Here is a 26,042-nt window from a genome sequence, read left to right as displayed (position 1 = left end):
CACAGGAATCGATCCTACGACATGAAACCATATCTTGAGCATGCGTCTTCTGCCTTATCCTCCAGGATAAGTAAATGGAAACGTTATGATCAATGAGAAATATGGAAGGTAGTCATATTTGGAAACACAACCAGTTCATTTCATCTCTTTGGTGCATGAACGTGACAAACTGAATAACAATACCAAGTAAAATCATAGATTTCGAACAAATAGACTTATAGGCACTAGTGTGGCTGTGTGGTTAAAAAGTTTGCTGTCCAAATGCAATTTTAAACATCTAAACTTCAAAATGTGTCATTACAATTTACTTCCACTCTAACCTTTCATCATGTGACACAAGATCACTTCCTCCAACGCTTCCTCCCCTTGCAAGTTACTTGGTGACCCTGCCGGTGCTGGTGCCATGTGAAAAGCATCCAGACCACACAGTAAAGTGGTTGCATTTAGAAGGGCATCCAGTCATAAAAACCATGCTAAGACTGACCTCACCTGTGCTGGTGCCACAAAGCACTCAGTCCAATCTGTGGAGTGGTTGGTGTTAGGAAGGACATCCAACCATAAAAACTATGCCAAAAACAGACACAGAATTCAGGTGCAGTCTTCTGTCTGGCCAGCTCCTGTTAAACCATCCAATCCATGACAGCATGGAAGGCAGATATTAAATGATGATGAAACAGCAGGAATCAGAAATCTCAGAAAAATCTTAACACGCATATACAACAAACGCAAAACAGAAGTAGTGGATGAGAAATCATGAAAGATTTAATGGAGTTTAGAGAATTATATATACATACATATACATATATATATATATATATATATAACAGATTTAATTTTAAATTAGAAAGAGAAAAAAAAAGACCCTATTAACAAAAAATGAAGAGGAGAGAAGAAATAGAAAGATATATTTTGATAGTTTCTGTTATAATTCATCTCTGTTTGTGGTTGGGGAAGGTGCAGGTTTTGCACAACTTGCTGGAGTGACAAAACTGAAAGCATATTCACACCGACTTGGTTCTGAAGCCCCTCGTAGTTCACTGTCAATGCCACAGTCAAAGTGGACCTGGAAAAACAAAACAAAAATGAAGGTAATTATTTTGTTATTAAGTTTTTTTACAACCCTGGGCTGACCAAAACTACCTTACAAGTGGAGTAGGTAGACAGATACTGAAAGAAGATTGTCATGTGTTTATGTGTATTCTATTTGTTTCACTCATTAGACTGAGGCCATGCTGGGGCATTGCCTTGAGGAATTCTAGTCAAACAAACTGACTCCAGTAGTCATTTTCATAAGCCTGGTACATTTTCTGTCGCTTTTGCAGAACCGCTAAGTTACAGGGATGTAAACATACCAACACCGGTTGTCAAACAGTGGCGGGGAAAAAACAGGCACAAAGACACACACAGTCTTATTTCAGTTTCCGTCAACCAAATCCACTCACAAGGCTTTGGTCAGCCCAAAGCTATAGCAGAAATCTGCCCAAAGTGTCACACTTGAAGAATTTGTGTCAGCTACCGATGGTGATGCAGTGTCTGAACAGGCCCACATGGGAGTAGCAGTCACACATGCAGCAACTGCATTTGAAGAAACTCCACCTGCATTACTCACACACACGAGAGAAAGAAAATGGAATTCACAAGACTATTTATTCTCTATGGTTGTTTTGACCCATTGTGAGATGCTGTACAAACAATTGTGGTGCATCAAAGGGGCAAATGAGTCCTCAGGTGACTTGTCAAAAGGTACCTCATTTTTATTCACCATTTCCCTTATTTCTATAACAATCCATTTTAGTAGTTGTAGTGTACTACATGTCTACACAACGGACTAATATATGTAAGGCATGGCTATGTGGTTAGGAACTTCACTTCTCAGCCAAATAGATTTTAGTTCAATTTCAGACCATGGCACCTTTGACAAGCATCTATTATACCCCAGGCAGACCAAAGCCTTGATAGTAAATCGGATAGACAGAAACTGAAAGAAGCCCATTGTGTGTGTGTACACATACATATGTACACTTGTCATTTTGCTACTATCATTGCATGATAAATTGTAAACGAGAGTCACCATCATACAAGTGGTGTCAACCATTTATAATCTTTCATGAAAACATGTCCATGGGGAAATATTACTTTGTTTGGAAATAGATGCAGGTTGGCAACAGGAAGAGCATCACATGGTAGAAAATCTGCCTCGACAAATTCCAGCTGACCCATGGAAGCATGGAAAAGTGGACATTAAACAGTGTTAATGATGATGATTTGGCCCAGATCAGTCTTGAGCAAGCAAACCTTTAATCAAAGATATCAAACACTAATCCTATATTTTTTTCATACTGGTGACACGTAACTAGCACCCTTGCCGGTGGCACATAAAAAGCACCTTCCAAGTGTTGGGCCTCACGGAAGCAATGACAAATGACAGACCTTTGGCAACATGCCATGCTTGAGTAGAAGACCCATCAAGCCAAGTGAAATTGTGGTCATGACAGATCTTGGTGTCACGTAACTGGCACCCATGCCAGTGGCAAGTAAAAGCAGCCATTGGTGTTAGGAAGGGCATCCAGCCATAGAAACCATGCCAAATCAGACTGCAGTCTGGTGCAGCCCTTCAGCTTACCAGCCTTGGTCAAACTGTCCAACCCATGGACCACAGATGTTAAATGATGATGATGTATTGGGGACTATTTTATCTAACATTCTCCTTCTCTTTTGAGACAAAAGGTTGTAATTTTAGGGGAATTTGGTTGCTATTTCTAACAGATTGATCAATTGCATAGGATGACCACTCATTAACTTTTCTTACTGGTTTCAGTTACTAGATCAAGCCCATACTGGGGCACCATCATTAATGATTAATCTATATAATGAAGTACCAGTAATATAAGAAGATTAACAATTAATTTGACTAAAGACCCTATTGACTCTGCTCTTCATTTTACAGGAAAAAAAAAGCTAAATCGCTGACTTTATGTCAAGAAAGAAAAAAAGATTTCAATTAGGTATGTGGTAATGGGGGGGAGATGTTTAAAGAAATAAATAGGGGTGGAGATTAACTTGAAGAGGGTGAAAAGGCATTGTAAACAATGACTGGTATTGTTTGTGCTTAGATCTATAATATCAACTATGGTCTCTATCCCTACCCCTCCTTCTCATTACCTCACCAATCTGATCCAATCCAATTTGATCCACACAACTGACCTTATGTCTCAAAACAATTAAAACTGCTAAAAAAAAAATGTTTAGATAAAAAGTGAAAGTGAAAATTGACAGGAAAGACATGTTTGATTGAAAGAAAAATATATTCCAAGAAATCTGAAAATGTAACACAATATCTTCTTGTTCAGGGGTCTGTACACTACTTGGTGCTGGGATTTTTTTTTTGTTGAATTAAAGGGTCCCACAATTAGCAAACAGAAAAAGTAGCAGGAATATATTGGCAACTGTTTAGGGTTAAACTAAGACAGTACAGAGAGTGTGGTGGACCCCCGCCCCTTTGCAGACTGCCCCCCCCCCCTCTTCCCTTGAACTTTATTATACAATACAACACATTCAATCATGGACCTGTCTGGGCTGGACTGCTTGTTTGTCTTATGTCAACATTCTTAGTCACATATAAATGTGTGTGTATATACACACACACACACACACACACACACACAAGTAGATAAATATACACATTCTCATGTAAACATACGAAAGATATTCATAAAGATATATACAAAAGAAAACAAACGCACTTGCTCTCTCTCTCTTGCTCTTGCTCTCTCTCTCTCTCTCTTGCCCTCTCCCTCTCCCTCTCTCTCTCCACCCACACACACACACCCACAAATTCATTTTCTCTTACTAAAAAATTTCAATAGTTTAAGAAACCAAAGATCAAAAATACTTAGAAGCATACACAAACACACACAGACAAACACACACATCACCATCATCATCATCACTATTTTAACATCTTTTTTTTCATGCTTGCATTGGTCAGACAGAGTTTATTGAGGCAGATTTTTTTTCCATAGCTGGGCACCCTTCCTGCCACTAACCGTCACCTGTTTCCAAGCAAAGTAATATTTTCCCTGTAGCCAGACATGTTTCCACAGAAGAGTGAAAATGAATGACACAGCTTGTATGTAAAAATCAAGACCAGAAGACACCAACACACACACACACACACACACACACACACACACACACACACACACACACACACACACACACACACACACACACACACAACATGTATGTGACAGGATTCTTCAAGTTTCCTTTCACCTAATCCACTTACAAAGCTTTGGCTGACCCAGAGCAACAGAAGTCACTTGCATGAGGTACCATGTAGTGGAATTGAACCCAAAATCACATAATTGGGAAGCAAACTTCCTACCACACAGCCATGAATGGCCCCTACCAGCTTAAAAATTTTCTGGGAGCTGCCAAAAGCCTCACCAATGAAATATAGTTAATAGAAATTTAGCTGAGGCTCATTAGAGAGACCTTGGCTTTGTTTATCTGGGTGACATATAATCAATCTGTCACTCGCTTTGTCATCACCACTAGGTATTTTGATCCTTTTAGCACCATCCACTCAGTTGCTTCTCATTTCAGTTGAATCAAGGGAAGCAATATCAAATGAAGTGTCTTATTTAATTACATGCAACCTAATTTAAGAATTGAACCCATGTACTTCAGATCGCAATTCCAACACGTTAACCACCTGATGAGATGGTCCTGGTTGGAACAACTTTGACCATAGATCATCTCAATAACAATAATACAATAGACAATCGATTGAGCCAATGAAATAATCCCAACAAACAGACAGCTAGAAATAGCAGCAAACTTCCTTCAAATCATCATCAACTATTTAATGTATATTTTCCCATACTAGCATTTATATTTTTTTTCTTCTTGTTTCTCTCTGTGTTCCTTTCTGTTGAAGAGCATAGCTCGAAACGTCAAAGACTTTCTCTATTCCTGAGCGTTATACTAATACATCCTTTTGTTGTTTACACCACCTGTCTTCGTCTGTTGCTTTTTTTTTTCGTAAATTCTCCCATATATATATATATATATATATATATATATATATATATATGTGTGTGTGTGTGTGTGTGTGTTTGTCTCCCCAACATCGCTTGACAACCGATGCTGGTGTGTTTACGTCCCCGTAACTTAGCGGTTCGGCAAAAGAGAGACCTATAGAATAAGAACTAGGCTTACAAAGAATAGGTCCTGGGGTCGATTTGCTCGACTAAAGGCGGTGCTCCAGCATGGCCGCAGTCAAATGACTAAATCAAGTAAAAGAGTACCTATAGTATTAAGAGCACACCAGACGAAGTAGAGTGAGCAAGAAATAATTGAATAGCTCACACACAGAGGAAGCCATGATTACAGCCAGCCAAGCGCGCGCACACACACACACACACACAGCAAGTCTAGATTACAGCCAGCCATACACGACACACTACCAGCCCCTCACCACAATATACAGCCAACCAGGCACACACGCACGAAATAAATTTATTTAAAGGGGAATAACTTTGCTGAAACCATCGCCATCTTGGAGCTGGAGAAATTACAGATACTGTTTTTGATGTCATATTAGACACGACTTTCAGCAGGGCATATTCAAGAAAAGTGAGCATTAGGGACAAATTTGGCCCCAGAGGCCTAACTTCACATGTAGGACGTGAGGTGACGACGTCCGTTTTTTTTTTGAGACATTTTTGGTGGGGATAAGGAGGTCACATATGCTATCAAATATATAATATGAATTTATTGTATACTGTTCGCGTGCACAATTCATCAGAATAAGAAAACAAAACTGCATCGAATATGCACCAAATAATTAATAACTCTATAGCACTTTTACTTGTTTCAGTCATTTGACTGCGGCCATGCTGGAGCATCGCCTTTTAGTCAAGCAAATCGACCCCGGGACTTATTCTTTGGAAACCTAGTACTTATTCTATCGGTGTCTTTTGCCGAACCGCTATGTTACGGGGACGTAAACACGCCAGCATCGGTTGTCAAGCGATGCTGGGGGTACAAACACAGACACACAAACATATACATACACACACACACACACACACATACATATATATATATATATATATATATATATATATATATATACATATGTACGACTGGCTTCTTTCAGTGTCCGTCTACCAAATCCACTCACAAGGCTTTGGTCGGCCCGAGGCTATGTTAGAAGACACTTGCCCAAGGTGCCACGCAGTGGGACTGAACCCGGAACCATGTGGTTGGTAAGCAAGCTATTTACCACACAGCCACTCCTGCACCTAACAACGCTAACAATATCTGCGCTAACAAAGACATTTTACTAAATTCATTATTTTCATATTTAACTGAAACAAAAATGTTTCGACATAAATATGGTAATGAAAGGGTCATATTGACAGCTTACTCTAGTTAACTATTCACTATATTTCCACATGGTTTTTTTCCTTTGTTACACTTTGCATACATTACTACAGCACATTTATACATGAGCCACACTAACGAGGGAAGTGTCACTTATTTAACATTACCTTTGCCAGGATTGCATGGGTCAGATGGAATTCATTGAGGAAGATTTTCTATAGCCAGATGCTCTTCCTGTTGCCAAACCTCATCTGTTTCCAAGCAAGATAATATTTCCCCATGGCCAGACGTTTTCCAAAGAAGATTGGAAAGAACATCATTTGTCAGGATGTGATGTCAAGACATAGACACACATTTTTATATACACATGACAAGCCTTTTTTCAGTTTCTTATTTCTTTATTGCCCACAAGGGGCCAAACACAGAGGGGACAAACAAGAACAGACAAACGGATTAAGTCTATTAGCACACCGGGCGAAATGCTTAGCGGTATTTCGTCTGCCGCTACATTCTGAGTTCAAATTCCACCGAGGTCAACTTTGCCTTTCATCCTTCCGGGGTTGGTTAAATAAGTACCAGTTACGCACTGGGGTCGATATAATCGACTTATATCCGTTTGTCTGTCCTTGTTTGTCCCCCTGTTCTATATATGAATATGCTGTGTGTGTCTCTAACCATCACTTGACAACCAGTGTTGGTGTGTGTACATCTCCATAACTTAGCAGTTTGGCAAAAGAGATCAATAGAATAAGTACTAGGCTTACAAAGATAAGTTCTGGGGTAGATTTGGTTGGCTAACACTCTTTGAGGCAGTGCCCCAGAATGACTGCAGTCAAATGGCTGGAACAAGTAAACGAAACAAAAAAAAAGATAAAAGATATATTAATACAAAGAAAGGGAAAAAAAGCCTTACCTTTACTGATCGGTCTGGACCATTCCAACAATTCTGTCCCTTGTCGTACTTTTGGGATTTATAAATATCAGGTGCAACACCATCCCAATGACCCCAGTGGCTAAACAAAGAAAAAAATTGAGAAAATATCAGATAAGTTTGGGTGCCATTTGTAGACTCATATTAAAAAATATTCTATTATATTATTCTGCCTCCTTGTATTGAGTTCTTTGTATCTGAATTGTTTATACTGCTGTGGAGGGGCTTATTTGTATATCACTTTATGTCAGCTGTCCATGCTGGTGTGGGTTGGATATATATATATATATGTATATATATATATATTTGGCATTATGTTATGCTTGAGAAGAAGACTCATCAAGCCAAGTAAAACCACAGTCATGGCAGATACTGGTGTCGTGCCAGTGGCACGTAAAAGCACTCATAACACTCTTGAAGTGGTTGGTGTTAGGAAGGACATCCAGTCATAGAAACGACAATAATAATCTTTTTTCTGATATAGGTGCAAGGCCTGAAATTTTGGAGAGGGAATACTTGACTGGTATTTTATCAACCCCAAAAGGATGAATGGCAAAGTTGACATCAATGGAATCAGAAAGCAAAGACAGAGGAAATGTCGCTAAGCATTTTGTCTAGCATGCTAACAGTTCTGCCAGATTACTGCTATAATAATAATAATAATAATAAAATTAATAATAACGCTTTCAAATTTTGGCACCAGGCTAAGTCAATTGTATCAACCCCAGTACTCAACAGGTACTTATTTTATCGACCCCCAAAAGGATGAAAGACAAAGTCAACTTTAGCAGAATTTGAACTCAGAACGTAAAGCTTTTTGCCCAACACACTAATGACTGCCAGCTCCCTGCCTTAATAATAATAATATAATAATTTCTTTTTACACAGGAACCACACCCGGTCAACACCAATCACTCCACAGAGTGTACTGGGAGCTTTTTACGTGGCACCATCACCCACATCAATGCTATTTATGGGACACCTTGGTTTTAGGTCAACTTACCCTAAACTGGTTTCTATTCCACCAGATTTACTCCGCTGAGAAGCCCGATCGAAGGGACAAAATGAGTACGTGTACTCTCTGTCTGTGTACTCAAAACATTTGCTGTACAAACTGTAGAACTCGTTGTCTGGACCAAGATCTAAATCAAGTATTTTCTTCACATCACTGCAAAGAGGAAAAACAGAGAAAATACAATTCAGAGAAATGTAAAACAGTGGTTTTAGTGTGGTATCTTGACAGTTTTTGACAAACAGTAAACAAAAAATACAAAAAAAAAAAATTAAAATGTCCAAGACTCTGGAAAGACCCCGGAAATACAAAACAGTTCAAGTGCCATTATTGTCATCATTTTAACATCCCATCCACTTTCCTTTACTTGCATGGGTTGGACAGAATGTTAAAATACATTTTCTACAGCTGGATGCTCTCCCTGTCACAAACCCTCCCTTGTTTCCATACAAGGTGATATTTCCCCATGACTAGACATGTTGTTCATGGAAAACTGGAAACGACCAACATTGTGCGATGATGATGCTTGTTTACAACTATCACGCGATGTCAAAAAGATACAAACTCATGACAGCATTTGAACTCAGAACAAAGTTGAAAGTAATTCCTCTAAGCATTTTGCCCATTAGAGTAATGATTCTGCCAGATCACCACCTTAACAATAACAATAATCCTTTCTACTATAGGCACAAGGCCTGAAATTTTGTAGGAAGGGACTAGTCGATAACATCGACCCACAGTGCTTCACTGGTACTTAATTTATCAAACCTGAAAGGATGAAAGGTAAAGTCAACCTTGGTGGAATTTGAACTCGGAACGTGAAGACGGGGAAAAATGCTAGGCATTTTTCTCTGCTAGCTCGCCACCCTAATAATAATGTTTCAAATTTTGGCACAATGCCAGCAATTTTGAAGGGCAAGGGTAAGTCAATACCATTGACCTCAGTATTCAATTGGTACTACTTTTATTGACCCTGAAAGTACAAAAGGGAAAGTTGACCCCCATAGAATTTGAACCCAGAATGTAAAGAAAGCATTTTTTCCCAACACTCTACAATTCTGCAAAACTCACCATCTTATCAGTAATATTGATTATAATAAGAGTACTCAGAGAGCGCAAACCTCTGCCAAGACAACACCAACTTCCTTTTAACGATTAGCCAGAGATGATTTTTAAAATGAGAATATCTGAAATAAATTTAACTGCTCTCAAAATGAGAATGCTAAAAATGAACCTGACTGCTCTCAAAAATTAAGTAAAAAACCAGAGAAATAATCCAGAATCCTTGTCTGGTACTGGATTGATCCCAAAATCTAATCAGTTCGTATCAGTCACGAGACCAAACATCTCAAAGTTTTATCCGAATCCATCCAGTGGTTCTCGAGATATCTTGTCCACAGACAAACAAACACAACTGAAAACAATGCCTCCGCCTTTGCTAAAGTGGAGGTAATAATGTACTCACCTGATATCTTTTTCAAGTTCTCTAACTTTTTTATCAGCGTCCTGGTACTTAGACCTGGCTTGATCTGCAGCTGTATAATGCAAGAAAAAAAAAAAAAAAAAATGACATATTTCCGAATAAATTCAAGAATGAAAAATTAACAATTGATGCAACACTAGATAAGCACTTAGAATATTGGAGTCAGCAAGCCAGAAACACATGCAGTTTTGTGTGTGTATGTGTGTGTGTGTAGGCATAGTTGCATGGTAAGAAGTTTCCTTCCCAACTGCATAACTGAGTTCAGTCCCACTGCATGACACCATGAGCAAGTGTTTTCTGTTATAGCCTTGGGCTGACCAAAGCCTTGTGAGAGGATTTTGTAGATAAAAACTGAAAGAAACCAGTCATGTGTGTGCGTGTGTGTGCGCGCGGTGCTCCAGCATGATCGCAGTTCAAAAGATGAAAGTAGTAAACTTACAGAATGTCCTTTCTTCGTGTAACTCCTATTAAGGGAGGGAGTTAACTTTCAAAGGGAGATAATAAATTACAGGGATTTCCATTACCTCAAAGAAAGTTCTATAATTATCTTAGGGTTAACCTATTTAATGCAGCAACTATCAAAAAGTTAACCAGAAAAGCACTTAAAAAGTGAAGAAAGAAAATGTATACGTCTTTGACTAAGATTATTTTGAGTCTTTCAATAAAAGCAAGAAGCAACTTCAGACATTTTTTTCACAACTATCAGAGTACAAAGTATTCTTCACAAAAGCAGGTTCATGAGATGGTTATGATCTATAAAGTTTTTAGTAGGAATTGGAAAGAGAAGTATGAATATACGCAATGTGCATGTCCACACTGAATTCATAAGATGGAAGAATAAAAACACAATGCACATGTCAAAATAAAACGAGTTATATGATGGTCTGCATACTATGTCTGACACCACTATCTCACAGATTTGCTGCAATTTTGTTCAGTTTTATTTGATTTTGTCATTGAAGCCGGGATTTCCCTGTACTTGTAAATATACAATAATGTTTACTTATTGGGATAGGAAAGAAATATTTAAAAATATAAAATTTATTCCTTCGGTTACAGGATCAGGCATGGCTCTGATGTTAAGAAGCCTGATTCCCAATCACATGGCTTCGGGTTTGGTCCCACTGTGCAGCAAGCCCTGGGCTAACCAAAGCCTTGTGAGTGGATTTGATAATGCTTACATGCGTAAGGAGAGTTTCTGATCTGAGTTAGAAAATGACAGGACTTCTTTGATAAAAAAAAAAAAAACTTTAGAAATTTTTAACATACAGCACTAGTGCAAAATGCACTGTGTTCACCAGTCTCTGGTTCCAAAACATTTATTACACTTGCCTTTATTTTATAATAAAATCTTTTATAAATTGATGGTGTGTTATAACACATTTATCAATTTACTAAATGAGCCATGAATCCTAAATAAAAAACCCACTGAAAATAAAATCCCTGACCTAGATAAAGAGTTGAGATCATATTGTGACTAATGTAATGGACTCACCACAACCACCCAGTTCACATTTTTATAATAGCATTTACAGTTCAAACATAAATTGAAACAATCTTATTCACAATAGATGCAAATGTATAATGCTTCTTAACATTCTTTTGTTCGATTGTTTAGCCTTAATCAAATATGGTGGCTCAAACAAAACTTGAACAAAGTGTAGCATTGAAAATGGCTGATATAATGTATTGTGAGGTGATAAAATAGTCGAATGTTGGCAGAAAAACTGTTTTTAATCATCGTCGTTTAACATCCAGGACTGGATTTGGTTGTCAGAAACTGAAAGAAGTCGGTGAGCTGGCAGAAACGTTAGCACACCGGGCGAAATGCTTCATGGTATTTTGTCTGTCTTTACATTCTGAGTTCAAATTCTGCCGAGGTTGACTTTGCCTTTCATCCTTCCAGGGTCATTAATTTAAGTACCAGTTACGCACTGGGGTCGATGTAATCGACTTAATCCTTTTACCTGTCCTTGTTTGTCCCCTCTGTGTTTAGCCCCTTGTGGGCAATAAAGAAATAACCGAAAGAAGTCCACTGCGTTTATGTGTATGTGTGACAGACTGGAAATGTTGTGAGCTCAATCACTTAAACATCATGGGAACCAGGTAATCAGTTCAATGAGACCTGGGACTTGAGGCAGTAATGTCCAGTAGTTGATGATGATGATGTAATAAGCATCATCATTGTTTAATGTCCGCTTTCCATGCTGGCTAGCAGGGTGCAGTCCAGACTCCAACTGTCTGTTGTGACATGGTTTCTACAGCTGGATGCCCTTCCTAATGCCAACTACTTAACAGGGTGTGCTGAGTGTTTTTTTACATGCCACTGGCATGGGTGCATTTATGCAGCACTGATACAGGTGTGTTAGCGCGGCACCAGCACAGGTGCTTTTTAAGTGGCACCGACACCTGAAAGGACAAGCCCGCACATGTGGATGACAGCAATTTTACTTGACGTGTCTTATCAAGTACAGCTAATCCCCACATCTTGCAGTCCTTTGTCATTTCCTCATAGTGGTAAAACTTTCAAGGGGTGCACAGAGTGAAGTGGAATAGGGATTGGTTAGGGTGAGTAAGTAAGTTCAAAAGAACTGTGAAAAGAGAGTCAGAGATGGAGGGCAAAAGGAGAACAACAGATCTTAAAAAGACGCACGTGCACGCACTTACACACACAACTGACCTTCTATTAAAGCTTTTGTCGCCTGATCATAGTCTGGCATCTGGGGTTGAGTTTCTTTGTCCTTTCCCTCCTCAGTCTTCTTCTTTGCTTCATCTCCGGTTGGTAGAGGCTATAACAACAAAGAAAAAAATTTTAAATATGAAAAAAAAAAAAACTTGATATTTGTAAAAGAAATTTGTCTGCATGCAACTTCTAATTCATTCATTCGTCAAAGAATTTTGTTGGTTGGGAGGAAATTAGTATTTTGTCAAAGAACCATTTGTAAATGCAGTTGCATTGAATGATGAGAAAGATCTATTTTCTAGTTGGTCAACTGGTGATGTCATTTAACTTAATATCAATCATAGATGTCACTACATCAGCAAAGTACAACAATCTCACAATCCCTTTCTCCAAGTTAAAAAATTCTTGTAGCAAAATCAGTCAAGTGTTGGTCCCATATTAACCCTTTAGCATCTGACTATTCTGTCAAACGTAATGCTTTTTCATTCATATCACTTTTAATTGATCAAGCATTATCTTATAGTTTCAAAATTTTGATGATGCGATGGTATATTTCATAATGGCATTAAAGGGTAGGTGTGATAGGCTGGATTTGGCTGGTTAGAACAAAATAGGTAGTATATCTGGGTCAGATTTGGCTGGTTGAAATGCTAAAGAGCTAAGGTAAACTCATGTTTGTTTCCAATAAAATCAAAAAACAGCACACCACCCATGACTTACATAAACATTTTTTCACCTCCAAAAGCATGAAATAAGCTACTCAAGTCAGTTGTTAACTGCCAGGACACTACATCCTTCAAAAATTCCATGCTTCTTGAAATTCATCAACACTACTTCTCACATACCAATGCATTCTTTCCCCTTTAACTCCTTAGCATTTAAAGTGGTCATATCCAACACAAAATTTTCTACCCGTCTTATGTTCAAAGCAGCCAGATCTGGCCTTGCACACTTACCTAAGAATGTCATTGTAAAAATATACAACCACATCACTGAAATCTCAAGGCTATGAGATAATACCTGATTAATTCAAATCAATGTGAATGAAAAAGGATTACATTTGACAGAATAATCTGAATGCTAAAGGGTTAAGGTTCACTTTTTATTTTTGTGCCTTATTTTGTGTTCTGTGTATGTACTTCTAGATTTTACTGCTGCCATTTTTTATTTGGTTCATATCCGTCTTCTGTCCCCTTTTAACCTTTTTCCAACAAGATGTAATTCACTGGGAGACTGTATATAATAAGCTTAACGTGGCAAACTGGCAGAATCATTAGCACATTGGACAAAATAATTAGAGGCATTTCTTTCGATCCTTTACATTCAGAGTTCAAATCCTGCAAAGTTATCTTTGCCTTTGAGTCTTTGAGGGACAATAAAATAAAGTATTCGTCATGTACTGAGACCCATGTAATCAGCTAACTACCTTCCTCTAATAATTGCTGGCCTAGGGCTAAAATTTGAAGAATTACCCCTTAAAAAAAAAGAAAAAAAGACAATCAAGGTTTCGAATAAAATGCTTGGCAGAATTTCTAACTTTTTACTCTCCGAGTTCAAATCCCATCGTGATCAACTTTGCCTTTCATACTTTCAGGGTTGTTAAAATAAAGTACCAATCAAGTACTGGGGTTGCTGTAATTGGCTAAACCCCTCCCCATGACATTGACTGGCCTTGTGCCATACTTTGAAATTTTCTTCTTTTTCTTTTTGTTAACACGAGCTGTTCAAATTATAAACCATTTGAAAATGTTATCTGCTTTGGAATCACTGGAAATATCTGACAAAAGTGTACTGCTAACACTACTGTCATTCTGCTGAAAGGAGAATTTTGCCCAACTGATATCTCTATGACATTGATCCAAGAGCCTCAAAACTAACTTTATGAAATGAAGTGCTCAATGATAATCTGCAATAAGTGCAGTTTTAGAACTTCTGCAGCTTTGGTTCTTTTGCTAATATTACAAATTGCTATATTATTACATGTCCACTAAGTTCACCATCAATTCACGGCAGGTAAAGTTCAGTCGTCAATTCACCACAGGGAAAGTTCACCGTCGTCAATACACCGCAGGGAAAGTTCACCATCGTCAATACACCGCAGGGAAAGTTCACCGTCGTCAATTCCCCGTTTTTTGTCAAAATAGTTTTTAACTCAATGGTGAGATACTATGGATATATTTTCTTGATAAACTTTCCTCGCGGTGAACTCTCATGCAATGAATTGATGGCAGTGAACTTACCTGTCGTCATATTCATAATGAAACTTGTAATAGTCATCTATCACAACAACAAGGATCAGCTTGTCATCCTTAAGGTTGACAACTTATGTAATGGCAGTTTAAAGTGATGAAGAGTTATGCACTGTCTGCCTCATTCTCTCATCCATGATCATCTCCAGTCCAGTGGCAAGATGGATGGGGATGGAGACAGATGCAGTGAATGGCACAGATCTCTTGCCTGCTTCATTTTCTCTTTGCACTCCACAATGCATTGTTGCAACAACCTTCTCCATGACTGAATCATGAAGGTTTTTTTTTTTTTGCTGAGTCAGCCAGCCCCAGCATTCACATGCATAGATAGGCAAGCCTCAATAATCTAATTAACCCATTACAGGGAGTCTTGTAAGTGCTTCTATTCCAGATCAGAATAGAACTGGGAACAATAATGGCCAAGGGGTGATTCCAAATTCCTCAAACCTTTGGAACTCTTGAACCAAGATCCCACTATCAGATGCAGTTTAGAGTCATGTCCAGGATTAAACTTAATCTGGATGCACCATGAACTGTTTTGTCACCAGGCCATAAGCAATACTTAAAGAAGCAACTTCCACAGAAATTTTCCTGTTTCTTGAAGTAGGTTTGTCGAAGAGGTTCTCCCTGTTCCCACAAATGGATAAAAAAAAAAGACTATTTCACCTTTTGTTTTGAATATGGCTATTTTTTTTTTTTCTTTAAAGAAAGTTCCAAACAAGGCAAGAAGTCAATGTAAAGGACTATGAAGAAGGAGAATTAAGATGAAAGGAATGAATTTACTTCAGACTTGAAAGAGTTCAGGTCACAAGAAGAGAGACAACAACGATATGAAAGAGTTCCAAAGTTTAACAGTTCAAGGAAAAAAGCTACGACCATAGAAAAACTTGTTGATCAGGCAGCTTCAGTTCGCTTTCAGCCATGAACTCAGAACTAAAATCATAACAGAACAGTTGTGACTTGTTAGCTTGAGACAGGTGACTCTGGAGAAAGTCATATATACGCAATTCATCTCCACTCGCATAAACACAGACATATACACATACACGATGCACATATGTAAATACAAATAAGAAAAGAACATTCTTGACAGTCATATATTGTCTGTAAAACCGAGTTTCTGTAGCAAGTCTAGGATATCAACAAGAATCCCAATGAGTCAATGAAGGCCACTGCCAAATACCTCCATATATCAAAGACAACAATCAAATGTGTGTAGCATGAAGAAATCAGGTACAATTTCTGTGTAATGAAAACCGTGTGATATGGTTGGAGCACTCGGTAAACAAATTCAAACACCCGCAAAGAAGCCTGACATGCTCTGGTTCTTCTCAGAACAAGAAGAAATTTGACATAAATCAAAAAGTGAACGAGCAGAAATAACAAGTGGCTCTGGATCAACCACAATTTAACCACCACCACCACTACCACCATTATGATCACCAAGTTCCAATCATCTGTGATGGTCTTGGAGGTTTGCAAGCATTGAGGGACACATCTCACTGCCTCCCTTTTTTCCTGCAAGGTGGTCTGAGGGTCAACGCAGCCAATGACATCAAATCAAAACCGACAAAACTACTGCGATACAGGACAAACTGTTTACAAAAACATAACGAGATCGCTGTTAGCCAAATACGATTCATGCAGAGACACATGGAACACACACTACACACAATAGTAGTCTTGTAATTTCAGTCAGCACAACGACATAGAAAAAACTTGCTTAAGGTACCAAATATAACAGGTTTCAATTCAGTTTTGGTTTACCAATTTCAGACAAGACATTGGTCAGCACAAGGCTGTAATGAAAGACACTTGCCTAATGGACAAAACAATGGGATAGAATCAAAAAATACATTGCAAGCATATAGCCACACCTACACTTACATAGGAAGAATAATTACAAGATACAGGTAAATCAAAATGGGATCATACTCACAACACACATATGTGGGTAATAGTTCTATATTTAAGAGATGAGGAATTATGTACATTATATACATTTGACAGATATTTGTCCATCTTGTTTGTTGTTAACATGTTTCAGCTAATATATCCTCCAGCCTTCATAATAATAGCATCGAAAAATACCTTAGGAATGAGAACCCAGGTTCAAAATTTCCCCAAGACACTTGATGAAGGCTGGAGGGGATATCAACCAAAACGTTGTGTTAACAACAAACAAGATGACAAATATCCGTCAAATGTAAATAATGTATATGTGGGTAATATTTTTCCTATATATATGCATAAATGAAATTCTTTTCCCAAATACACTGCACTTCATTTTCAAGGCTCTGATGAAGCTATAAGGTGTTACTCAGACACTCAACTATGTGTCCACGGCATCTTATAGCAGAAACAGTTGTAAGCTAATGAACTTCATAAGATGATAATTTATTCCTTTGTCATCTCATTTTCTTTTATACACACACACACACACACACACACACACACACACAATCGCAGTCATTACCATTGTCAGTGTCACGTAAATGGCACCCATGCCAGTGGCACATAAAAAGCACCCATTGCGCACTTGGAGTAGTTGGTTTAGGAAGGGCATCCAGCCATAGAAGCCATGCTAAATCAGACAGGAACCTGGTGCAGCTCTCCGGCTTACCAGTTCCAGTCAAACCGTCTAACCCATGCCAGCATGGAAAGCAAACGCTAAATGATGATGATGATGCACACACACACATACACACAAGTGTTCCAGTTGATCTGATCAGATGCATGTGCACACATGCACACACAAACAGACGTGCACATGCACATTTATGCATATGGAAGAATATGATTGCTTTGAAATCGGATGTTGCTTTGCTGAATCCTATAGCATGGTACCTTGGACAAGTTCTTCCACTACAGCCTTGAGCTGATCAAAGCCTTGCGATGGAATACGGTTGATGGAAACTGTGTGGAAACCTTATGGACGCGTGCTTGTGTGTTAATGGGTAGGTGTGTGGGTGTGGGGACTGAAACAAAATACCTTGTGGTATTTAGTTTAAGCACTTTTGTGTTGCGAGTTGAAATCCAGTAAAAAGAGGGAAAGAAGATAAAATAAAAAGATATTAGGGATGAATGTAATCAACTATAACCTAGAATCCATTGGCCTGTACTCCAAATGGATTTAGCCCAGTGGCTGAACAAAATAAGACAGAATCCGTGAGGTGTGATTTAAGAGATTTGGCAGCTATTTCTTGAAGGTCGAGTGACCACAAAGATGCTGAGCCAACCCTTATGCTGTAAAATGATGGCTTGTGTGGTGGAGGAATTGAAAGACAAGGCTGACAGTCGTCCCCACCACCCATCCACCCCACACAGCTGATTGCAAAAGACTACTTACAACAGTTTCTTCAAAATCTCGATCATAATCAGGATCTGATTTCTCTTCTTCCTCGTCATCCTCATCATCGAGGTCCCCGAAATGGGAGCCAGGGGGAGATGGGGCCTACAATGGTTGGGGAACAACGCGGAACCATTAGAAAGTGGTTTATAACAAAATAGATGAATAAATAAAAACAAGACAAAAAGTTGGGAAAAATTTACAAAACAAAAATATTTTGTTCATTCAGTGAGTGGTTGAGTTTACTCCCTAACTACATGACCAGGGGTTCAGCTCCCACATCATAGTACCTTGGGCAAGTGTCTTCTACTTCAGCCTCAGGTTGACCATAGCTTTCTAAGTGGATTTCATATACAGAAACTGAAAGACGTGCCATGCATGTGTGTGCGAGTGTTTCCATGCTTTTTACCACTATAGATGTATTGGAGATGCTTTCCTGAGACAAAAACTGCAGTTTTCTGGCTTTCTGCAGTATATTCACAATAAGTAAGATATACAGAATGCTATTTTGAACTAATACTGCATCTATTATTGATAATGAATTTATGCTCAGCCTGCCGGCTAATAGCAACATTAGAGATTCGTTAATCACTACTTTTCTATATATCAATAGAGACTAAATGTATCTAACCATACAGTTGATAGCAGACACTTGCTACTGGTGATGCCCAAAGATGCTTCTTTGTCTGCTGCTGCTATGCTTCTGTGCTTTTTAGCACTATACATCCATATGAGATATTTTCTTGAAACAAATGCTACAGTTTTTTGGCTTTTTACAGTATATCCACATTAACATATACAGAATGCTATTTTGAACTAATGCTGCTTCTGTCACTAATAACGAATATATAGGTGCAGCAGTGGCTGTGTGGTAAGTAGCTTGCTTACCAACCACATGGTTCTGGGTTCAGTCCCACTGCATGGCACTATGGGCAAGTGTCTTCGACTATAGCCTCGGGCCAACCAAAGCCTTGTGAGTGGATTTGGTAGATGGAAACTGAAAGAAGCCCATCATATGTATGTATATATATGTGTGTTTGTGTGTCTGTGTTTGTCCCCTGCAACATCGCTTGACAACTGATGCTGGTGTGTTTACGTCTGTAACTTAGCAGTTCAGCAAAATAGACCGATAGAATAAGTACTAGGCTTACAAAGAATAAGTCCTGGGGTCGATTTGCTCGACTAAAGGCGGTGCTCCAGCATGGCCGCAGTCAAATGACTGAAACAAGTAAAAGAGTATATCATTGTCATTTAATGTCAGTTTTCCATGCTAGCATGGGTTGGACAGTTTAACTAATGCATACTAATCATATGCAAATCAGTTCTCACAATCTCTTTTCATTGGCCATGGCTATGTGGTAAGAAGCTTACTTTGCAACCAAATGGTTCCAGGTTCAGTCCCACCACATGACACCTTGGGCAAGTGTCTTCTACTATAGCCTAAGGCCAACCAAAGCCTTGTGAGTGAATTTGGTAGATGGAAACTGAAAGAAGCCCATCGTATATATGTATAAATCAATATATGTGTTTTTGTTTGTCCTCCACCACCACTTGACAACTGGTGTTGGTGTGTTTATGTCCCTGTAACTTAGTTCAGCAAAACAGAACAATAGAATAAGTACAAGGCTTAAAAAAAGTAAGTTCTGAGGTAGATTTGACTAAAAAAGCCCTTCAAGGCAGTGCACCAGCATGGCCACAGTCAAATGAATGAATCAAGCAAAAAGAGAAAGATACATTGTATGAAACATGGAGAATTGCAGAAGTACCCCCCACCATCGAATTGCAGAAAGTACCCCCCCCCCCCCACCACCATCGAAAACTACAGAAAGTACCCCCACTATCAAGTTAACTTAGTCTCCACATCTCAAATGTACGAATACAGAAGTAATTTGAATTTGACCTTCATTTTGCCATGCTGTGTGATTAGGTTGGCTACTTGTTAGATCGTTTTACATCTGTTTTCACATGCTTCCATGGGTTAGACAAATATAGGAGGTAGTATCAAAAAGTTCCTGAACTAGTTCTGTAATACAGTTCTATATTTAAGAGATGAGGAATTATGGGACATTATTTACATATGACAGATATTTGTCCTCATCTTGTTTGTTGTTAACACAACATTTCGGCTGATATACCCTCCAACCTTCATCAGGTGTCTTTGGGAAATTTCGAACCTGGGTTCTCATTCCTAAGGTATTTTTCGATATTATTATTATTATTATTATTATTATTATTATTCAGGCCACTGTCTGGAATCGAACTCTGAATCTTGGGGTTAACCACTATGCCATATGCCCACGGGCACATGTATGCTGTAGTCTGCAGTTTTGTCATGGACAGGAACAAACAGCCATCATAAAATATTGTGCTAAACTTGGGAAGTCTGCTACGGAGACATTGAGCATGCTCCAGTAAGCTTATGGCAATGAGCTGTACACAATATTTTGAGTGACATGGATGCTTCAAAAGTGGAAGAACATCCCTGGAAGAAGACGAGTGATGTGGAAGACCTGCCACAAGCGTCACCCTTGGAAATGTGGTATTGTACATCAAGAATTTGTCCCCTTAGGCTGGACAATCAATTGAGAGTTTTACTACGTTTTGAAGCATTTGAAGGAGGATATTCAACAAAAGCAACCGAATCAGTGGAGCGTGAAGAATTGGATTCTTTACAACAATGCTCCCTGTCACCGAGTTCTCTTCACTTGCGAGTTTCTCATCATAAAGAAAATGGTATTGATTCCGCACCTGCTCTATTTGCCAGATTTAGCACCTGTGGACTTTCATCTCTTCCCCCAAGATGAAAATGCAGTTAAAAGGTCATTGTTTTAACACTTGTCAAGATCCAGAGCGAATTGCAGAATGTCCTCTACTCACCCACAGAAAACGACTTCCAGGCCGGATTCCAAAAGTGGCAAGAATGCTGAGACCAGTGTATTGCCACACAAGGTAACTATTTCAAAGGAGACGATGTTAAAACTGAGGTAAATAGGTTTTTTTTGGGGTTTTTTTTTTATCAAACACAACTTGTGTGAGAACTTTTTGATACCACTTCATATTACTGAAGTATTGTTTTACAGCTAGGCACCCTTCTTGCCACTACTTGTTTTCATGTGAGGGGCCTGTTATTACATGGGTCTTTGAAAGTGCAGAGTTAACGGATGATTTGTTGACAGGAGAGGTGACACCAATATCGTATGTAGCAATTTATAGAGAACAAATGTAAAGAGAGAGACACACATGGACATTCATGCATGCACACATGGATGTGTGGGCATGTAGCCAAGTGGTTAGGGGATTTGGTTAGTGATCATAAGGTTATGAGTTCGATACCCTGCAGCATGTTATGTCCTTGAGCAAGACACTTTATTTTACACAGCTCCAGTCCACTCAGCTGGCAAAAATGAGTTGTACCGGTAATTTAAGGGGCCAGTCTTGATACATTCTGTGTCATGCTGAATCCCCTTGAGAACTACACAAAGGGTACACAAGTCTGTGAAGTGCTCAGCCACATGCACATTAATTTCATGAGCAGGCTGTTCTGTTGATTGGAGCAACTGGAACCCTTGCTGATGTAACTTACAAAGTACTAGTTATTTTCCTTTACACACATACATACATACACACTGCAGGCTTCTTCCAGTTTCTATCCACAAATTCACTCGCAAATAATTGGTCAACCTAGGATTATAGTGAAAGACACTTGCCCAAGGTACCACGCAATGGGACTGAATCCAAAACTATGTGGCTGGTAAGCAAACTTCTTATCACACCACAGTTGTGTTATCCAACTAAAATCATAAAACTACTCAGAACAAAAAAAAAACTAATACGAATACACGACATTATTTTCAAAATTAATTAAATTTACACTATCTACTGGAGTGTAGGGAACGATTTTCGTTAACTATGTTGTGTCAAAATACACTTCGTCCAGGTTGAAACTATCTAAATTAGTAACCCTAATTGGAAGGATGAATTAATTTAAAAGTATCACAAATAAAGGAAAAGCATAGAGAATATGATTGTAGGATACATGCATGACATGCAAACATCAACACATGCAAACTAACAGGTTTATGGGATGCACAAATAAACATTCACACAAACATTACTGAAGTACAATGCTGTCTTGGAGGTGGTGGTTGAAGTTTTACGAAGTGATCGTTTATCTCTTACATTGATTTCATGCAATTAACTCTGAGGTTTGCATTTTGAGAAGTATCGTGAAGCAAGGGGGAGGGGTAATCATGAGGTGAGAAGGGAGAGTCAGTTGTGAGGTGAGAGGATTGGTCGAGAGACAGGAGGAGGAAGCTGCAGGACAAGAGGGGAGGCCGTGAGATAGGATCCTCGAGACAGGAGGGGGAGGCCACGAGACAGGATCCTCAAGACAGGAGGGGGAGGCCGTGAGGTCACTGTTTACCTTGTGTCAAGGTAGACAGTGACAGTCAAAATGAAACTCAAAAATATCAATATCCAACATCAAGTTGAGCATTAACAGATCAAATTGAACTGATGCTCAAATTGAGTGTCAAGAGGCTGAGCCGAGCTGAGCCGAGGAGCGGAGCCAAGCAGCGAGAGGTCAAGCCGAGTGTTAGGAGGTCGAGCCGAGTGTTAGGAGGTCGAGCCGAGTGTTAGGGGGTCGAGCCGAGTGTTAGGGGGTCCAACCGAGTGTTAGGGGGTCCAACCGAGTGTTAGGGGGTCCAACCGAGTGTTAGGGGGTCCAACCGAGTGTTAGGGGGTCAAACCGAGTGTTAGGGGGTCAAACCGAGTGTTAGGGGGTCAAACCGAGTGTTAGGGGGTCAAACCGAGTGTTAGGGGGTTGAGCTAAGCATTAAAAGACAGAGTTGAGCATTGATATGCAGTGAAACTAGTTGAGTGTTAAAAGATACATCCAGCTGTAAAGAAAAACAAACTAACCTCTTGACCCAATTCTTTGTCACAAAAGAATCTATATCTACAGAAAGCCATACAGAGACCATATCGTTGTTTAAACTGTATGGTCTCCATAGTTTTAGACAGAATATCAACAACCCCTCCCTATTTTAAACAATAAAGGCAATGTAAGCTCAAAAAATGTGGGGCAAATGAAGGAACCTCAATGTGGTCACTCCAGCTGTTAGAAATAGCAGCCAAATTTCTCTCAAATCACACAAAGACACTGTCTTTTTGAATAAGGAAAACAGGGAATTAATTATTGAACATGGTAGTTGTTGGAATGAATATACTGACCACAGCAACTGTGTACACCAATGTACTAATGACATGTATTACACACAATGGTTGTGTGGACAATACTGACTACAGTGCCTGTGTGGACAAATGTGTTGAGTCTACTTACTGCATGGTCATAAGTTCAAAACTTGCAACAAGTGTTCAACTTGTAGCCACTTGGCTTGGTACACTGCTTGACTGGTCAACTTAGCTAACACCAAAACTAACCAGTCCCACCCAGTTCACACTTAAAGTAGCTCAAGGCAAGAACAGGGGCTGATAAGAAAAAGATACCCCCGCTCAGGTTTGCCAAAAACAGTCATGAATGACCATGGGAATGCACCTAGAAAGTTACCCTCCAAGGCACAAGTCTGGGCAAAGTTGTTTATGGAAGAACAGTAGTCACCCATGCATACCAGTATTCAACTGGTACTTATTTTATCAATTCCAAATGGATGAAAGGCAAAGTTGGCCTTGCAGGAATTTGAACTCAGAACATAAAGGTAGACAAAATGCCACTATAATAATAATAATAATAATAATAATAATATAACTTAGAAGTTGAAATTATTTATCTAACTTGTTCATCTGTAAGCCTCGGGTTCGTAGCAGAACAGTAATAATGATTTCAATTTGTGGCACAAGGCCAGCAAGTTTATGGGAGGGGATAAGTCGATTACATCGACCCCGCACCCCACCCCAGTGTTCAACTGGTACTTATTTTATCGACCCTGAAAGGAAAGGCAAAGTTGACCTTGGTGGAATTTGAACTCAGAACGTAGATACAGATAGAATGTCACTAAGCATTTTGCCTGGCACACTAGCTTGGGAGGTGAGATTATTTATATGACTCATCCATACAACACCCAACATAAGGGCTTTGCAGTAAAGCAGTGACAATAATAATGTTTGTAAATGAAGTTTGAAGACCCATTCTAATAATATGTTGAAAGTATGACTCCTCCATCTATAATAAAATCAACCTTGGTCAATTTTATTATAGATTTGTGATAAAGATGTAGTTTTGGGGTTGAGAAAAAAAAAATTATATGACTTATTCATCTCTCACCCATATTCACTTGTAATTAAGTTAATTGATCTCAAAGTAATGGAAAATTAACCCCTTATGAATGTAATTAAGTTAATTGGTCTCAAAGTGATGGAAAATTAACCCTTTTATGATTGAGAGTTAACAACATTTTTGCTGAATGTATGCAAAGAGATGGAAGAAGTTAATTAGCCATTTTTATGCTTATGTCCTTTCTATAAATTATAAAAATTTTAAATTTATAAAATATTAATTTTTACAATTTATTTTCTTTTGTCAAAAGGACAACGTGCTGAAACATTAATTAACATTAATTAAGGTACTTAAAAAAAAACTCCACACCAAAGATAGATTTTTTTTTTAATAGTGAGCAACAATGCCAAAATGAATAATGAAATCCAGCAACCTTTTGTCACCTGTTATTGCCAAGAAAGAAAAAAAAGGAAGCAACCAGAGACAGAGAGAGAGAGAGAGAGACAGAGACAGAGAGAGACAGAGACAGAGAGAGACAGAGAGAAAGGGATCTCCCATGCAGCATGCTTTCTAATTATTAGTTTATGTAGATGCAAAGCCTGAAATATAGAAAATAAGAATGTTTAATTTGATGAACCCCAGTACAAAACTGGCACATGTTTTATCAACCACAAAAAGCAAGACAGGTAACATGGTTCCTTATGGGATTTGAATTCTGAACATAAAGGTAGACAGCTAAATTCATCACCATCATTTAGCATCCAATTCCATGCTGGCATTGGTTCAGATGGTTTGATAATCTGACAGATCAGAGAACTGCATCAATCTCCAATATTTGTTTTGGAGTGCTTCTGTTCTTGGCACCACTTGGCAACTGGTGTTGGTTTGATTACTCCTCTGTAATTTAGCAGTCCAGCAAAAGAAACTGGCAGAATTAGTAGCAGATCTAAGAAAAAGAAAAAAATACTAGGGCCGATTTCTTCAACTAACTCCTTCAATGCAGTGTCCCAGCATGGCTGCAATCCAATGACTTACTTCCCAACCACATGGTTCAGGGTTCAGTCCCACTGCATGGCACCTTGGACAAGCGTCTTACTATAGCCTCAGGTTGACCAAAGTCTTGTGAGTGGATTTGGTAGACAGAAACTGAAAGAAGCCTGTCGTAAATGTGTGTGTGTGTGTGTGTGTGTGTGTCACTCCCCTACCCATGATCCCTTGACAACTGGTGTTGGTGTGTTTATACTCCTATAATTTAGTGGTTCAGCAAAAGAGACCAAAACCCTTCAAGGCAGTGCCCCAGCATGGTCACAGTCAAATGACAAACAAGTAAAAAGATTACATATACAAGGTATGATCAAAATGTATCCAGACTGTTGCCATAGTAACGAAGCTAAACCTCGCAGAGTGAAGCTGCGTGGCAAAGATTGACCTTGAACTCTGCTGTGCATGCACATTAAGTTTTATTGTTCTAGTTCACTTCTGCTGTTTATGGCAGTGCTTGGAAGGAAAGTGTGTAGCATGTGATCGTCGCATTGACCATGACAGAGAAAGTTGTCATGGCAGTACCTGCTCAGAGGCCAATGCAAAGTTGCAGAAAGGGTGTGGAGGGGAGTTTAAGAGTCACACACAAGCGTACGAGTGTTTCAGAAGTTTCCAAGATGGCCGAAAAGTGTCAATATTGATGAATGTTCTAGGAGACCCGCAAAC

The 26,042-nt window shown here is 38.9% G+C and overlaps 1 protein-coding gene across 2 annotated transcripts in view; it reads right to left on the bottom strand.

The window, feature by feature from the left end:
- Nucleotides 1-737: 737 nt before the first annotated feature.
- LOC106881163 (glucosidase 2 subunit beta) overlaps nt 738-26,042 on the bottom strand; it is a 43,950-nt gene continuing 18,645 nt past the window's right edge. The window contains exons 11-16 of one of the 2 annotated variants that reach the window (XM_014931452.3): nt 18,101-18,205; nt 12,500-12,608; nt 9,802-9,871; nt 8,328-8,492; nt 7,307-7,406; nt 738-1,063 (exon numbers count right to left, since the gene is read on the bottom strand). In XM_014931452.3, the coding sequence (XP_014786938.1) occupies nt 923-1,063; nt 7,307-7,406; nt 8,328-8,492; nt 9,802-9,871; nt 12,500-12,608; nt 18,101-18,205 (690 nt within the window). In that variant the 3' untranslated portion in view covers nt 738-922. The remainder of the gene's footprint in view (nt 1,064-7,306; nt 7,407-8,327; nt 8,493-9,801; nt 9,872-12,499; nt 12,609-18,100; nt 18,206-26,042) is intronic. The other variant, XM_014931454.3, reaches the window with a different exon arrangement.

Source organism: Octopus bimaculoides, chromosome 23 (genome assembly GCF_046866305.1).
Source record: "Octopus bimaculoides isolate indiv1 chromosome 23, ASM4686630v1, whole genome shotgun sequence".
Lineage (NCBI taxonomy): Eukaryota > Metazoa > Mollusca > Cephalopoda > Octopoda > Octopodidae > Octopus > Octopus bimaculoides.
Note: the sequence above shows the minus strand (reverse complement) of the source record. Positions and strands in the feature narration are given on the sequence as shown.